General features: G+C 48.2%; 1 protein-coding gene across 1 annotated transcript in view; it reads right to left on the reverse strand.

The window, feature by feature from the left end:
• The window catches only part of LOC306960437 (protein NLRC3-like), a gene marked incomplete at both ends in the record, with an annotated part of 55069 nt that overhangs the window by 37654 nt on the left and 891 nt on the right, over window positions 1-16524 (reverse strand). The window contains 4 exons of the mRNA XM_079552867.1: window positions 14110-14277; window positions 14342-16124; window positions 16192-16372; window positions 16475-16524. The exon at window positions 16475-16524 is cut by the window's right edge and continues 14 nt beyond it. Coding sequence (XP_079408993.1) covers window positions 14110-14277; window positions 14342-16124; window positions 16192-16372; window positions 16475-16524 — 2182 coding nt within the window. The remainder of the gene's footprint in view (window positions 1-14109; window positions 14278-14341; window positions 16125-16191; window positions 16373-16474) is intronic.

Consider the following 16524-nt stretch of genomic DNA (forward strand, 5'->3'; position numbering starts at 1 on the left):
TACTTACTTTACTTACTTATTTTCTTACTTTACTTACTTTACTTACTTTACTTACTTACTTACTTTACTTATTTAACTTACTTACTTTACTTATTTACTTTACTTACTTTACTTACTTACTTTACTTACTTACTTACTTTACTTACTTACTTTACTTACTTTACTTACTTTACTTACTTTACTTACTTACTTTACTTACTTACTTTACTTACTTTACTTACTTTACTTACTTACTTTACTTACTTTACTTACTTTACTTACTTTACTTACTTTACTTACTTTACTTACTTACTTTACTTACTTTACTTACTTTACTTACTTTACTTACTTACTTTACTTGCTTTACTTACTTTACTTTACTTACTTACTTTACTTACTTTACTTACTTACTTTACTTACTTTACTTACTTACTTTACTTACTTTACTTACTTTACTTTACTTACTTTACTTACTTACTTTACTTACTTTACTTACTTTACTTACTTACTTTACTTACTTTACTTACTTACTTTACTTACTTTACTTTACTTACTTTACTTACTTTACTTACTTTACTTACTTTACTTACTTTACTTACTTACTTTACTTACTTTACTTACTTACTTACTTTACTTTACTTACTTTACTTACTTACTTTACTTACTTACTTACTTACTTTTCTTGCTTTACTTACTTTACTTACTTTACTTACTTTACTTACTTTACTTACTTTACTTTACTTACTTTACTTACTTACTTTACTTACTTTACTTACTTTACTTACTTTACTTTACTTACTTTACTTACTTACTTTACTTACTTTACTTACTTTACTTACTTAAAGGGACTATAAGGAGTTTAAAAATGTTAAAATTAAGTATTTTCCTCCCCCTACATGTTCCAGCCATGTCCTAATGTGTAGAATGAGCTCAGACCTGTTCACCACAACTGCCTCTAAAATCCTGTACGGTCACTCAAAAATGTCTCACTTCGGCCCAAATTGCCGTCATGCACGAGCTTAATATAGAAGGTGCAGTTACACATATGGCCTGAGGTGGCAGTAGTGAGTATAAAATGGCGAACTTGCTTCCAGCCCCTTTAACTTACTTACTTACTTTACTTACTTACTTTACTTTACTTACTTTACTTACTTACTTTACTTACTTTACTTACTTACTTACTTTACTTACTTTACTTACTTTACTTTACTTACTACTTACTTTACTTACTTTACTTACTTTACTTACTTTACTTACTTTACTTACTTTACTTACTTTACTTACTTTACTTACTTACCTTACTTACCTTACTTACCTTACTTACTTACTTACTGTCGTGGTGAAGAGGGAGCTGAGTCTATGTTCCCGCCCTCACCTATGGTCATGTGATCTGGGTAATGACCTAAAGGACAAGATCGCGGATACAAGCAGCTGAAATGAGTTTCCTTCACAGGGCGGCTGGGGGTGAGGAGCTCAGTTACCCGGGAGAAGCTCGGAGTAGAGTCACTGCTCCTTCACGTCAAAAGGAGCAGCTGAGGAGGCTCGGGCATCTGTTCCGGATACCTCCTGGTCGCCTCCCGCGGGAGGTGTTCCAGGCATGTCCTAGTGGGACAAGGCCTCGTGGAAGACCCAGGACACGGTGGTGGGACTATGTCTCCGAGCTGGCCTGGTGTGGCCTCGGGGTCAGAACATCTGGAGGAGGTGTGTGTGGATCAGACTGCTGCCCCCGGCCCCGGATAAAGAGGAAGAAAATGGATGGACAGCATTTAAAAACTGAAGCCACTGTGATTGTGCTGCTGCAGAAGTTTCCAGAAAAATCCTTGAAAATGTCCTTGAAATGTTGAAATCCTTGAACCTCAGTCAATGAATAAAAAAAACCCAAATTCCATGTATTTTTAGCGACAAAATCTGAATAATTGATGGAGCCGAGTTTATCTATTTATTTGGCAGACGAGAGAGTTCAGAGAGTTGTGTGTGTAGTGTCTCACGTTAAGGAGGAAAATACAGAGAATTTCTCAAATTATTTACAAAACTGTTTGTAATTGGCCATATTTAAAAGGAAGCAAAATGAACAAATGAACCATCAGCTGAGTTCACTTGTGTTTTCACCGTGACGTACAAACACACATGGTTCCCTTGGAGGCGTTTATTTACGGCACATTTCACACACGGCACCTGAAGATGGATGAGATTTGCTCTCACACATGAGGAACCCTGGGACGGGATGGTGGTTTACTGAAGTCTCCGATGTCCCTGATTTACCCTGATGGAAACATTAAGAATGTTTAGGCCTGTGTTTGAGTGAGGCGCCTTTTTCACACAGGCTCGAGTTGGGTCGACCCGAGAGCGGCACTTTTGGTCAGTGTGAATCCAAGCGCAGCACTTTAACCTCTTAACTCCCACCTGAACAGATCCCATTTTCTCCAGTTTGGCTTTACCCTAAGAACTTAAACATCAGACATGACACACTCTGGCAAATGACACCTTTTTCCAGGCTTATCTAGTGGACGGCCTAGCCAGATGGAACGAGGACCGGACCAAGACTGCTGAGGGGTCTGAAAGATCACACTGTTACAGCGGACTCCTAAGGCATGCAGGCAACCATCTGTCAGTGGAAGTCCTTGGGCAGGAGCTTGTGGACGACACACCTCAAATATACAGGTACACATGCTCAGTGATCAAATATGTGCACATTTCCTTACTTTATCTTAAAAGTAATTGGTAGCATTACATATTACCAAAGTACAAGATAAGTACATTCCAAAATGTACTTATTTTCTACATGCTAAAAACAATATATAACGCTATTAAATGCACAGTTTTGACTGTCAGTTACCCATGTAATACATATATAATCGAACACTGATAATGCTGTCTCGTCTGTTGCCATGTTGCTGCTTTGCTGTGACCATCACTTGCATCCCCTTGGATGAAGTTGCACAATGTTATCTTGGATCTGTGTAATTAAAACTTAAATCCAGCTACAGTCACCTTGCCCAGCATTTACAGTTTACTGCAAAATCGATTACAGTATACAGATAAAAAAATATGGCCCCAAAGTGTGTCAGCAGCAACATCCCACTTACCTCCAGCAGCATCTCCTCATCCACTTACCTCCAGCAGCAGTCTCCTCACCCACTTACCCCCAGCAGCATCTCCTCACCCACTTACCCCCAGCAGCATCTCCTCACCCACTTACCTCCAGCAGCATCTCCTCACCCACTTACCTCCAGCAGCATCTCCTCACCCACTTACCTCCAGCAGCAGTCTCCTCATCCACTTACCTCCAGCAGCATCTCCTCATCCACTTACCTCCAGCAGCATCTCCTCATCCACTTACCTCCAGCAGCATCTCCTCATCCACTTACCTCCAGCAGCATCTCCTCATCCACTTACCTCCAGCAGCATCTCCTCACCCACTTACCTCCAGCAGCATCTCCTCACCCACTTACCCCCAGCAGCAGTCTCCTCACCCACTTACCTCCAGCAGCAGTCTCCTCACCCACTTACCTCCAGCAGCATCTCCTCATCCACTTACCTCCAGCAGCATCTCCTCACCCACTTACCTCCAGCAGCAGTCTCCTCACCCACTTACCCCCAGCAGCATCTCCTCACCCACTTACCCCCAGCAGCATCTCCTCACCCACTTACCCCCAGCAGCAGTCTCCTCACCCACTTACCTCCAGCAGCAGTCTCCTCACCCACTTACCTCCAGCAGCATCTCCTCACCCACTTACCTCCAGCAGCATCTCCTCACCCACTTACCTACAGCAGCATCTCCTCACCCACTTACCTCCAGCAGCATCTCCTCACCCACTTACCTCCAGCAGCATCTCCTCACCCACTTACCTCCAGCAGCATCTCCTCACCCACTTACCTCCAGCAGCAGTCTCCTCATCCACTTACCTCCAGCAGCATCTCCTCATCCACTTACCCCCAGCAGCATCTCCTCACCCACTTACCTCCAGCAGCATCTCCTCACCCACTTACCTCCAGCAGCATCTCCTCATCCACTTACCCCCAGCAGCATCTCCTCACCCACTTACCTACAGCAGCATCTCCTCACCCACTTACCTCCAGCAGCATCTCCTCACCCACTTACCTCCAGCAGCAGTCTCCTCATCCACTTACCTCCAGCAGCATCTCCTCATCCACTTACCCCCAGCAGCAGTCTCCTCACCCACTTACCTCCAGCAGCATCTCCTCATCCACTTACCTCCAGGAGCATCTCCTCACCCACTTACCTCCAGCAGCATCTCCTCACCCACTTACCTCCAGCAGCATCTCCTCATCCACTTACCTCCAGGAGCATCTCCTCACCCACTTACCTCCAGCAGCATCTCCTCATCCACTTACCCCCAGCAGCATCTCCTCACCCACTTACCTCCAGCAGCATCTCCTCACCCACTTACCTCCAGCAGCATCTCCTCACCCACTTACCTCCAGCAGCATCTCCTCATCCACTTACCTCCAGCAGCATCTCCTCACCCACTTACCTCCAGCAGCAGTCTCCTCATCCACTTACCTCCAGCAGCATCTCCTCACCCACTTACCTCCAGCAGCATCTCCTCACCCACTTACCTCCAGCAGCATCTCCTCACCCACTTACCTCCAGCAGCATCTCCTCACCCACTTACCTTCAGCAGCAGTCTCCTCACCCACTTACCCCCAGCAGCATCTCCTCATCCACTTACCTCCAGCAGCATCTCCTCATCCACTTACCTACAGCAGCAGTCTCCTCACCCACTTACCTCCAGCAGCATCTCCTCACCCACTTACCCCCAGCAGCATCTCCTCATCCACTTACCTACAGCAGCAGTCTCCTCACCCACTTACCTCCAGCAGCATCTCCTCATCCACTTACCTACAGCAGCAGTCTCCTCACCCACTTACCTCCAGCAGCAGTCTCCTCATCCACTTACCCCCAGCAGCAGCCTCCTCACCCACTTACCTCCAGCAGCAGTCTCCTCATCCACTTACCTCCAGCAGCATCTCCTCACCCACTTACCCCCAGCAGCATCTCCTCACCCACTTACCCCCAGCAGCATCTCCTCACCCACTTACCTCCAGCAGCATCTCCTCACCCACTTACCTCCAGCAGCATCTCCTCACCCACTTACCTCCAGCAGCATCTCCTCATCCACTTACCTCCAGCAGCATCTCCTCATCCACTTACCTCCAGCAGCATCTCCTCATCCACTTACCTCCAGCAGCATCTCCTCATCCACTTACCTCCAGCAGCAGTCTCCTCACCCACTTACCTCCAGCAGCATCTCCTCACCCACTTACCTCCAGCAGCATCTCCTCATCCACTTACCTCCAGCAGCATCTCCTCATCCACTTACCTCCAGCAGCATCTCCTCATCCACTTACCTCCAGCAGCATCTCCTCACCCACTTACCTCCAGCAGCATCTCCTCATCCACTTACCTCCAGCAGCATCTCCTCACCCACTTACCTCCAGCAGCATCTCCTCACCCACTTACCTCCAGCAGCATCTCCTCACCCACTTACCTCCAGCAGCATCTCCTCACCCACTTACCTCCAGCAACAGTCTCCTCACCCACTTACCTCCAGCAGCATCTCCTCACCCACTTACCTCCAGCAGCATCTCCTCATCCACTTACCTCCAGCAGCATCTCCTCATCCACTTACCTCCAGCAGCATCTCCTCATCCCACTTACCTCCAGCAGCATCTCCTCACCCACTTACCTCCAGCAACAGTCTCCTCACCCACTTACCTCCAGCAGCATCTCCTCACCCACTTACCTCCAGCAACAGTCTCCTCACCCACTTACCTCCAGCAGCATCTCCTCACCCACTTACCTCCAGCAGCATATCCTCACCCACTTACCTCCAGCAACAGTCTCCTCACCCACTTACCTCCAGCAGCAGTCTCCTCACCCACTTACCTCCAGCAGCATCTCCTCATCCACTTACCTCCAGCAGCATCTCCTCACCCACTTACCTCCAGCAGCATCTCCTCACCCACTTACCTCCAGCAGCATCTCCTCATCCACTTACCTCCAGCAGCATCTCCTCACCCACTTACCCCCAGCAGCATCTCCTCACCCACTTACCTCCAGCAGCAGTCTCCTCACCCACTTACCCCCAGCAGCATCTCCTCACCCACTTACCTCCAGCAGCATCTCCTCACCCACTTACCTCCAGCAGCATCTCCTCATCCACTTACCCCCAGCAGCATCTCCTCACCCACTTACCTCCAGCAGCATCTCCTCACCCACTTACCTCCAGCAGCATCTCCTCACCCACTTACCTCCAGCAGCAGTCTCCTCACCCACTTACCTCCAGCAGCATCTCCTCATCCACTTACCTCCAGCAGCATCTCCTCACCCACTTACCTCCAGCAGCATCTCCTCACCCACTTACCTCCAGCAGCATCTCCTCATCCACTTACCTCCAGCAGCATCTCCTCACCCACTTACCCCCAGCAGCATCTCCTCACCCACTTACCTCCAGCAGCAGTCTCCTCACCCACTTACCCCCAGCAGCATCTCCTCACCCACTTACCTCCAGCAGCATCTCCTCACCCACTTACCTCCAGCAGCATCTCCTCACCCACTTACCTCCAGCAGCATCTCCTCATCCACTTACCTCCAGCAGCATCTCCTCACCCACTTATGGAAGCTTGAAGGGCCATGTTCTCGTTCTATATTTTGCTGTGGCTTTGCTTTTTCAAATTGCACTTTGAGAACTTTTTTATGATTGCACTATATTGTTTTTGACCCATTTTTATATTTTATTTTTATGTTTCAGTTGTATCTCTGTCTGTTTTTGAATATTTATGTCTGTTTCTTTGTGTTGCTGCTTTTTTAATTGCATGTTTACATTTGTTTTAAATAAACCTTCATACCGTTTTATTGGGTTGTTTTTCATTGTCAACAAATTCCATGTATAACACCTCAAATTACATAAGAGTTCATTTAAAGTAAAGCAATGGTTATAATTAATTCCATTTGTCTCCATCTAGTGGCTCTGAGCGGCTACTTTTCTCAATGAAGCTTTCCTTTAAATAAGCTGCATAAAAACTAGTATAACATTCAAACACTTTCCTTCATTGAAGAACATGTATTTAGAAAACTAATATAGCGTAATTGTTTTCAGGTACAGTTACTTTAATTTGAGAGTATACTTACTAAAATCAATGGAATACATCAAAATACTCAATCTTATATTTTAGCTTCATATTGCACAGCATTGTAAACAAAGAACTTGATGGCCTGTTTATCCTCTAAAATAAAATGACGATTTTTTAAAACGCCTTATATGCAAGTTAATGCAAATGTGTGCCATATGATCTGCTCCTGTGCATTTGTGTTTTAGAATTCCTGCCTAATGGTAGGCTATATGTAACATGTGTAGCCTACATGTTTGTAATTATACATAGCCTGTATATTGCAAATCAAGGTGAAAGAATTCAGATTGCAGTTGTATTGGACAGATTAATGCAACACGTTACAAAATACTTTTAGGTAAAGTGTTCTCCCACTGGCCATGACGCATCATCATCCACGAATCCCAGGCCTTAGGAAGCGGTTTATTTATATGCAAAGAAAAAGGTTTGTCCGAGGCGGGAGGCGAACTCACTGGCGGACGGATATATTGTGGTATTGTGCGCTATTAATACACTGCTCACAAAAACGTAGGGCACACTCAAAAAACACATCCTAAATGTCAATCAATTCGATTTTTCGGATGAAAATCTTTATTCATAGTGGAGGGCAATGTGTTGAGAACAAAATAACATAAGAATGATAAATGGAAATCAAATTCTCAGCCCCTGGAGGTCTGGATCCAAAATGATAGTCAAAATCAAAATGACAAATCAGGTCACTGGTTGATCCAAATTCTGTAGAAATTCCTCGAAACGAGTCTGTATCGTCCTCAGTAGTGTGTGTGGCCTCCACGTGCCTGAATGCACTCCCTACAACGCCTGGGCAGCTCCTGATGAGACCACGGATGTCCTCCTGAGGGATCTCATCCCAGACCTGGATTAGAGCATCAGTCAGCTCCTGGACAGTCTGTGGTGCGACGTGGCGTTGATGGATGGACCGAGACATGATGTCCCAGATGTATCTATTGGATTTAAGTCTGGGGAACGGGCAGGCCAGTCCATAACATCAATACCTTCATCATGCAGGACCTGCTGACACACTCTTGTCACATGTGGCCTGGCATTATCAGGCATCAGAAGGAACCCAGGGCCCACAGCACCAGCATATGGTCTTACAATAGGTCTGAGGATCTCATCCCGGTCCCCAATGCCAGTCAGGGAACCTCTGGCTCGCACATGGAGGGCTGTGCGGCCCTCCAATGAAATGCCTCCCCAGACCATCACTGACCCACCACCAAACCGGTCATGCTGGATGATGTTGCAGCAGCAGAACGTTCTCCAGGGCGTCTCCAGACTCGGTCACGTCTGTCACATGTGCTCAGGGTGAACCTGCTCTCATCCGTGAAGAGCACAGGGCACCATTGGCCAATCTGCCAATCGCTGTGTTCTCGGGCAAATGCCAATCGGGCTGCACAGTGTTGGGCAGTAAGCACCGGCCCAACTTGTGGACGTCGGGCCTTCATACCCCCCTCATACCCCCCTCATGGAGTCGGTTTCTGACCGTTTGAGGACCAACATGCACATTTGTGGCCCTCTGGAGGTCATTTTGTAGGGCTCGGGCAGTGCTTCTCCTGTTTCTCCGTGCAGAGCAGATAGTGGTCCTGCTGCTGGGTTGTTGACCTCGGTCGCCCCCCCCAGGTCTCCTGGTGTACTGGCCTGTCTCCTGGTGTCTCCTCCATGCCCTGGACACTGCGCTGGGAGACACAGCAAACCTTCTTGCCACAGCACGAATGGACGTGGCATTTTGGATGAGCATCACTCCCTGAGCGACTTCTGTGGGTTGTAGATGCTCCTCATGATGCCTCTAGTGGTGAGAACACTGGACAAATGCAAAAGTGTTCCAAAAATACGGTCCAAAGGATGAAGACAGGGAAATGGTCTGTGGTCACACCTGCAAAACCATTCCTCTTTTGGAGTGATCTTGCTAATTGCCGCTCATTTCCACCTGTGTCTGTTTAATTTCCACAACACCAAGTGAAACTGATTCACAATAAGCGTGGCTTCCTAACTGGACAGTCTGATATCCCAGAAATGTGACTGACTTGGAGTTACATTGTGTTTTTTGAGTGAGCCCTAAGTTTTTGTGAACAGTGTAGTATCGATACCTCTGCAAATGAGCTACGGCCTTGGCACAGTGGTTAGTGCTCGTGCTTCACAGCCAGAAGACCCTGGGTTCAATTCCCGCCTGGACGGGCCGTTCTTTGTGGAGTTTGCATGTTCTCCCCTGTCTGTGTAAAAACATGTACAATAGGGCAGGATGAATGAGAGTGTGTTTTGCGACTGTGGGACTAAAGATGGAAAGTGGCTCATTTCTACAATCCGGAGTGTGTTCATTAACATGTCCTGAGCAAATAAAGAGTTCTGAATGCAGCTGCTGAAGGTTAAGGTTAAAGGTACACTTTATTGTTCCCATACAGAAATCAATCAATCAATCAATCAATCAATTAATCAGTGTTTTTGAAAAGCCCAACATCACAACAGGAGTTTCCTCACCGCTGCATTAAACATTAAGGCAATAAAACAAGACAGTAAATATGACAATGTAAAGTCCAGGCAAACACAAATAAGCGTGGGCAGCAGGGGGCGGCGAGCGGCGTGGGCGTCCCCCGTCCTTAGACTCTCCAGCACGGAGAGGACAAACTCAAAACCCAGGGGGAGAAAAGAGAAACCTTGGGGAGAACCACAGAAGGAGAGATCCACTCCCATGGACGGACAGGAGAGAGACCCAGGGCCGATGGGAGGAATTTGCCCTCTTTGAGTTTATGTGATGTTGTTATGAATGAGAGACAAGAGTCACTGAGGAGTCGTCATTCGAGAGCCTAAACCCAGGGATCAGGGAGTGAGTGAAGGTGGTGTTGAAGGTGTGGAGGTGGATACCTCGCCCAGAGGAGAATGTGTAGAAGGACAGAGAGCCAGCAGCACAGTCCACATACACCCCTACTGTCCCAGAGGAGGAGCAGGGCTGAGGGAGGGAGGTTTCTTTGTTTTTATGCCAAACAGAGAAACCATCTCCGGAGCAGATCAGACCCCAGGACTGATCATTGTGTCCGAACCCAGTGGCACTACCTTGTCCCGTTCTCCTGATTCTACTGTAAGACACTGATATAGAAACCTCTCCTCTCCACTGGACCTCCCAGTAACAGTGCCCAGTCAGATCAGAGTCACACAGAACCTGAAACGAGCCGTCAAATCTGTCCTTCATACCTAGATACGGATGATTTGCAGTCACATATGTGGCCTTCTTGTTGTTGTCAGACAGTGTGATTCTTCTCTCAGCTGTGTTTGGATCCAGAGAGAGTTCAGTGAAATCTGAGGGAGAGAAAACACAGCAGCAGTTAGTCCCTGTTCACTCTTTTTTCTTAACTCCTTAACCAGTTCAGCTTTACCCACATTTAAAAGCTCCTCGACTGGAGCTCACAGCCTCTCGGCCTGTGTAACAGCTCATTTGAAAGCTAAGACCTACAAAACTGATCATGACTCTTTTGTTGTCGCCACGTTTGAAACATTTTTAAGGCATTTTTGTTGCTTTCGTCAACACTTTTTCTTTGCTTTTAGACCCTTTTTATTTCGCTTTTTTATACCGTTATTGTTGCTCTTCTGTGGCTTTTTTCTGTTTTTTCATCACTTTTTAATCACGCTTTTTTCGCTTGTTTATGTAATTTTTGTTGCTCTTTTGCTGCTTTTTTGGGGGGGTATTTTCACCCTCGTTTTGATTCTTTGTTAAAGAAACCTTTAGATTTGGGAAACTGGAGAAAATGTTCCTTGTTCAGGCGGGGGTTAAAGGGATGCCAAGAGGACTGGGTGGCAGTCGAGGCCGGGTGCCTCGACGACCTGGTCCACGTGTGCAGCTTCTGGCGTTCGGGACTTGGAACGTCACTTCGCTGGGGGGGGGAGCCTGAGCTTGTGCTTGTTAATTTTGACGACATATTCTAATTTAATTTTAGTCTTAGTCTTTTGACTAAAATGTAATTTAATTTTAGTCGAGATTTAGTCAAAAAAACCTTTTCAATTTTAGTCTAGTTTTAGTCGACTAAAATTACATGTCAATTTAGTCGACTAAATTTAAGACGAATTTAGTCGATTTTGTTTTTATAATATGTATTATAATCATATTTAATAAAGCTCTTCTGCTTCATGGAGCTGCTCCACATGAACAAAGCTCAGAGCTGATCCTTTGGCAGAGAATTTACATGATCTGAGGCTCTTTCAGACGCTCAATAGAAGTTTGGATGATTTTAGTCTCCTTTTCATTTTTATTTAGTCTTATTTCAGTCGACTAAAATATCTGGACATTTTAGTCACAGTTTTAGTCTCATGAGAAACGTTTAATTTAGTTCTAGTCCAATTTTAGTCGTCAAAAATATCACTTTGACTAAAATTAAGACTAAATATTTTAGTCGACGAAATTAACACTGTGCGGGAGGTTGAGAGACACCGGCTAGATATAGTCGGGCTCACCTCCACGCACAGCTTGGGTTCCGGATCCCAACTCCTGGAGAGAGGCTGGACTCTCCATTGTTCTGGAGTTGCCCGCGGGGAGAGGCGGCGGGCTGGGGTGGGTTTGCTCATATCCCCCCTGCTCAGCCGCCACGTGTTGGAGTTCACCCGGAGGAACGAGAGGGTCGCGTCGTCGGGTCAGGTCTCTCACCGTTGTTTCGGCCTACGGGCCCAACTTCGGTGCTGAGTACCCGGCCTTCTTGGAGTCCCTGGGAGGGGTACTAGATGGTGCTCCGACTGGGGACTCCATTGTTCTACTGGGGGACTTCAACGCCCATGTGGGTAATGACAGTGGCACCAGTCAAAACTCGGGTCTGGGAAGAGTTTCGTGAAGCCAGGGAGGAGGACTATCGGTCGGCCTCGAAGAGATTGTGGCAAACCATCCGGCGCCTCAGGAGGGGGAAGCAGTGCTTCAACAGTGTGGGGGCTGCTGACCTCGACTGGGGATGTCGTCGGGCGGTGGAAGGAGTACTTCGAGGATCTCCTCAATCCCACCGTCACGTCTTCCGATGGGGAAGCAGAAGCTGGGGGCTCAGAGGTGGGTTCGCCCACCACCGGGGCTGAAGTCACCGAGGTGGTGAGAAAGCTCCTCGGTGGCTCCGGGGGTGGATGAGATTTGTCCTGAGTACCTTAAGTCTCTGGATGTTGTAGGACTGTCGTGGCTGACACGTCTCTGCAACATCGCGTGGCGGTCGGGGACAGTGCCCCTGGAATGGCAGACCGGGGTGGTGGTCCCTCTCTTTAAGAAGGGGGATCGGAGGGTGTGTTCCAATTACAGAGGAATCACCCTCCTCAGCCTCCCCGGTAAGGTCTACTCCGGGGTGCTGGAGAGGAGGATCCGGCCGATAGTTGAACCTTGGATCCAGGAGGAACAATGCGGTTTTCGTCCTGGTCGTGGCACACTGGACCAGCTCTACACCCTCCGATGGGTGCTCGAGGGTTCGTGGGAGTTCGCCCAACCAGTCCACATGTGTTTTGTAGATCTGGAGAAAGCGTTCGACCGCGTCCCTCGTGGTGCCCTGTGGGGGGTGCTCCGGGAGTATGGGGTCCGGGGCCCTCGTGGTGCCCTGTGGGGGGTGCTCCGGGAGTATGGGGTCCGGGGCCCTCTGCTTAGGGCTGTCCGTTCCCTGTATGACCGCAGCAGGAGCTTGGTTCGCATTGCCGGCAGTAAGTCAGACCTGTTCCCGGTGCGTGTTGGTCTCCGCCAGGGCTGCCCTTTGTCACCGGTTCTGTTCATTACTTTCATGGACAGAATTTCTCGGCGGATCGTTGGGGAGTCCTTACCTCAAGTGGAGGAGTTCAAGTATCTCGGGGTCTTGTTCACAAGTGAGGGACGGATGGAGCGTGAGATCGACAGACGGATCGGTGCGGCGTCAGCAGTGATGCGGTCGCTGTATCGGTCTGTCGTGGTGAAGAGGGAGCTGAGTCGGGGCAAAGCTCTCGATTTACCGATCGATCTACGTTCCCACCCTCACCTATGGTCATGAGATTTGGGTAATGACCGAAAGGACAAGATCGCGAATACAAGCGGCCGAAATGAGTTTCCTTCGCAGGGTGTCTGGGCGCTGTTGTTTTGTCCAGAATAAACACTTGTGTGTTTGTCGAGTGCAGTCACAGATAGAGAAATCTAAGTGAATCTGTTTTAAAACATTTGAACCTGTAGAAAGTGGTTTATCAGGAGCAAGAAACGCCTGAAAACTTGACTTAATTTTTAGGTTTGTTTCTGGAAACATTTCATTTGTAAAGACGATAAAAAAGGGACTTGATCAAATGTTCCAGTCTCTGACGTCGCACATCATGGCTGCACCTTTTGTTCTTTGTTTTGTGGATTGAGGATTAGATGAAGGCTGTTTTCCTCAAACAGCTCCAAAGCTCCTCAGATCAGGAGGTCTGATGGGCCATGTCTCTCTGATGAGGCTCTGCTTGAAATAAACCATCTCAGAAAAATATTGAAGATCGCAGTTCTACAGGTTTGAGTGACTTTAGTGCAGTTTAAAGGCTCAAACTGGGCTCTTCTGGACTTTATGACGTCAAATACCAGCGATCGACACAAACAAAACTTCCTCTTGAGTAAACGATGATCGTGAGTCAGGAGTAAGACTTACATCTGCAGATCGGGTTCATCCATAGTTCTCCAGCAGGACTCAGTCTGAAACAGACACAGACTCAGATCCAGAGCTTGTTTGTGTCGACTGTAATAACTGAGTAATAACTGTGTAATAACTGTGTAATAACTGTGTAATAACTGTCCTCACCTGAGAGTGGCGAGTGAGCAGTGGGGGTTCCTCTTTAGAGCAGTCAGGAGCTTTACTCCTGTGTCTCCTGGATGGTTGTAGCTGAGATCCAGGTCTGTCAGATGGGAGGGGTTGGACCTCAGAGCTGAGGCCAGAGCAGCACAGCCTTCCTCTGAGATCAGACACCCTGACAGTCTGAACACACAGGGTTAAACAGAGTCATAGAAATGACAAACTCACAGAGATGAAGAGTAAACCCTCTGACCTGAGCTGCTCCAGTTTGCAGTGAGGACTCTTCAGTCCAACAGACAACATCTTCAGCCCTGAGTCCTTCAGGTCGTTCTTACTGAGGTCCAGGACTGTCAGACTAGAGGAGCTGAGGACTGAGGACAGAGCTTCACAGCTTCTCTCTGACAGGTTACAGTCGCTCAGTCTGGAGAGAACACACTGTTTTAGGAAAAGTTTAGAAGGTTCATACTTACATAGACCTCACTCACAGAGCTTTGTTGGAGGCTTTGACCACTGGCAGCAGCCTCAGCAGAGCCTCCTCTGAAGCACAGTATTTCTGCAGCTCAAACTGCTCCAGAGCTTCTTCTGATGACAGTAAGATGAAGGCCAGAGCTGACCACTGAGCAGGAGACAGTCCACCTTCAGACAGACGTCCTGAGCTCAGGTACTGTTGGACCTGCTCCACCAGAGAACCATCATTCAGTTCATTCAGACAGTGGAGTAGATTGATGCTTCTCTCTGCAGACACTTCCTCACTCAGCTTCTGCTTGATGTACTCAGCTGTTTCCTGATTGGTCTGGGAGCTACTTCCTGTCTGTGTCAGCAGACCTTGGAGAAGGCTCTGATTGGTTGGCAGTGAAAGACCCAGGAGGAAGCGCAGGAACAAGTCCAGGTGTCCGTTTGGACTCTGTAAGGCCTGGTCCACAGCCGTCTGGTGCAGATGTCTCAGTCTAGGCTCGACTTTGAGCTGAGTGGACTTCTGTGTTTTTGTGGAGAGCAGGTTGACTCCAGTGTGGATGAAGGTCTGGTGGACGTGAAGAGCAGCCAGAAACTCCAGCACACTCAGATGGATGAAGCAGTAGACCTTGTCCTGGTACAGGCCTGGCTCCTCTCTAAAGACCTGTGTGAAGACTCCGGAGTACACTGAGGCGGCTGCAGCGTCCAGCCCACACTCGCTCAGGTCACTCTCGTAGAAGATCAGGTTTCCTTTCTGCAGCTGCTCAAAGGCCAGTTTTCCCAGAGACTGCACCATCTTCCTGGTCTCTTGACTCCAGTGTGGGTCTGTCTCAGATCCTCCTTCATACTTGATGTTCTTGACTTTGGCCTGAACCACCAGGAAGTGGATGTACATCTGAGTCAGGGTCTTGGGCAGCTCCTCTCTCTCTCTGGTCTTCAGCACATGCTCCAGGACTGTGGAGAGGATCCAGCAGAAGACTGGCATGAAGCACATGATGTGGAGGCTTCGGGACGTCTTGATGTGGGAGATGATTGTTTTGGCCTCGTCTCTGAACCTGTTCCTGAAGTACAGCTCCTTCTGTGGGTCGCTGAACCCTCGCACCTCTGTCACCATGGAGACACACTCAGCAGGGATCTGATTGGCCGCCGCGGGGCGTGTGGTTATCCAGAGGCGAGCGGAGGGAAGCAGGCTCCCCCTGATGAGGTTCACCAGCAGCTCCTCCACTGAGGCGCTCTCTGTGGGCTCCGTCAGGGCCTTGGTTCGGGTGAAGTCCAGAGGAAGTCTGCACTCGTCCAGACCGTCAAAGATGAAGAGCAGCTGCAGATCTTCAAAGTGGCTCACTTGTTCTGTTCCTCTAAAGAAGTGATGGAGCAGCTGCACCAGGCTGAAGCTCCTGTCCTTCAGCACATTGAGTGCTCTGAAAGTGAAGGGGAACAGCAGCTGGACGTCCTGGTGGGCTTTGCCTTCAGCCCAGTCCAGACTGATCTTCTGAGTGAGCAGTGTTTTCCCGATGCCAGCCACTCCCTTTGTCAGCACTGTTCTGACGGGCGCCTCTGTGTCCGCGGGGCCTTTAAACATGTCTTCACATGTGATGGCCGTCTCTGCTCCGCCTGCTTTCCTGGAGGCTGTTTCCATGTGTCTGACCTCATGTTCCTGGTTGACCTCTGAGGCCCCTCCCTCTGTGATGTAGAGCTCTGTGTAGATCTGCTGCAGGAGGGCGGGGCTTCCTTGTTTAGCCACGCCCTCAAACACACACTGACACTTCTGCTGCAGGTCACGCTTCAGTTTACGCTGAAGAACTCCAGCACGACTCCCTGAATGAAGACACAGACAGAGCCTGAGTCTCAGAGAAGATCAAATGACTGAGTGAAATGGACCTACTGCTCCACAGACGCTCAGCCAGCTCCTTCTGCTGCCTCCTCTTCAGGAAGTTCACAGTGATCTTCAGAAAAGCCTCTCCATCCTCATCAGGATCTAAGCATTCTGGGTAATCTGTGCTCAGAACCTTGTGGAGCTTCTTCAGCTCCTTCTGGACAAAAGTGAAGATGTCCTCCTTCAGAAGCTGCACAGACACATTAGAAACAACACAAATGCAGTCAGTGTCAGATCTGTGTGAAACAAGTCCATTCATCTGAACATCTCCAAACTTCAGTGAAGGACACACCTTAAATATGGAGTCCAGCTGAGTGTGACGTTGCTGAGCTCTGAGCTCTG

This window comes from Gobius niger (assembly GCF_951799975.1).
Source record: "Gobius niger genome assembly, chromosome: 3".
NCBI classification, from domain to species: domain Eukaryota; kingdom Metazoa; phylum Chordata; class Actinopteri; order Gobiiformes; family Gobiidae; genus Gobius; species Gobius niger.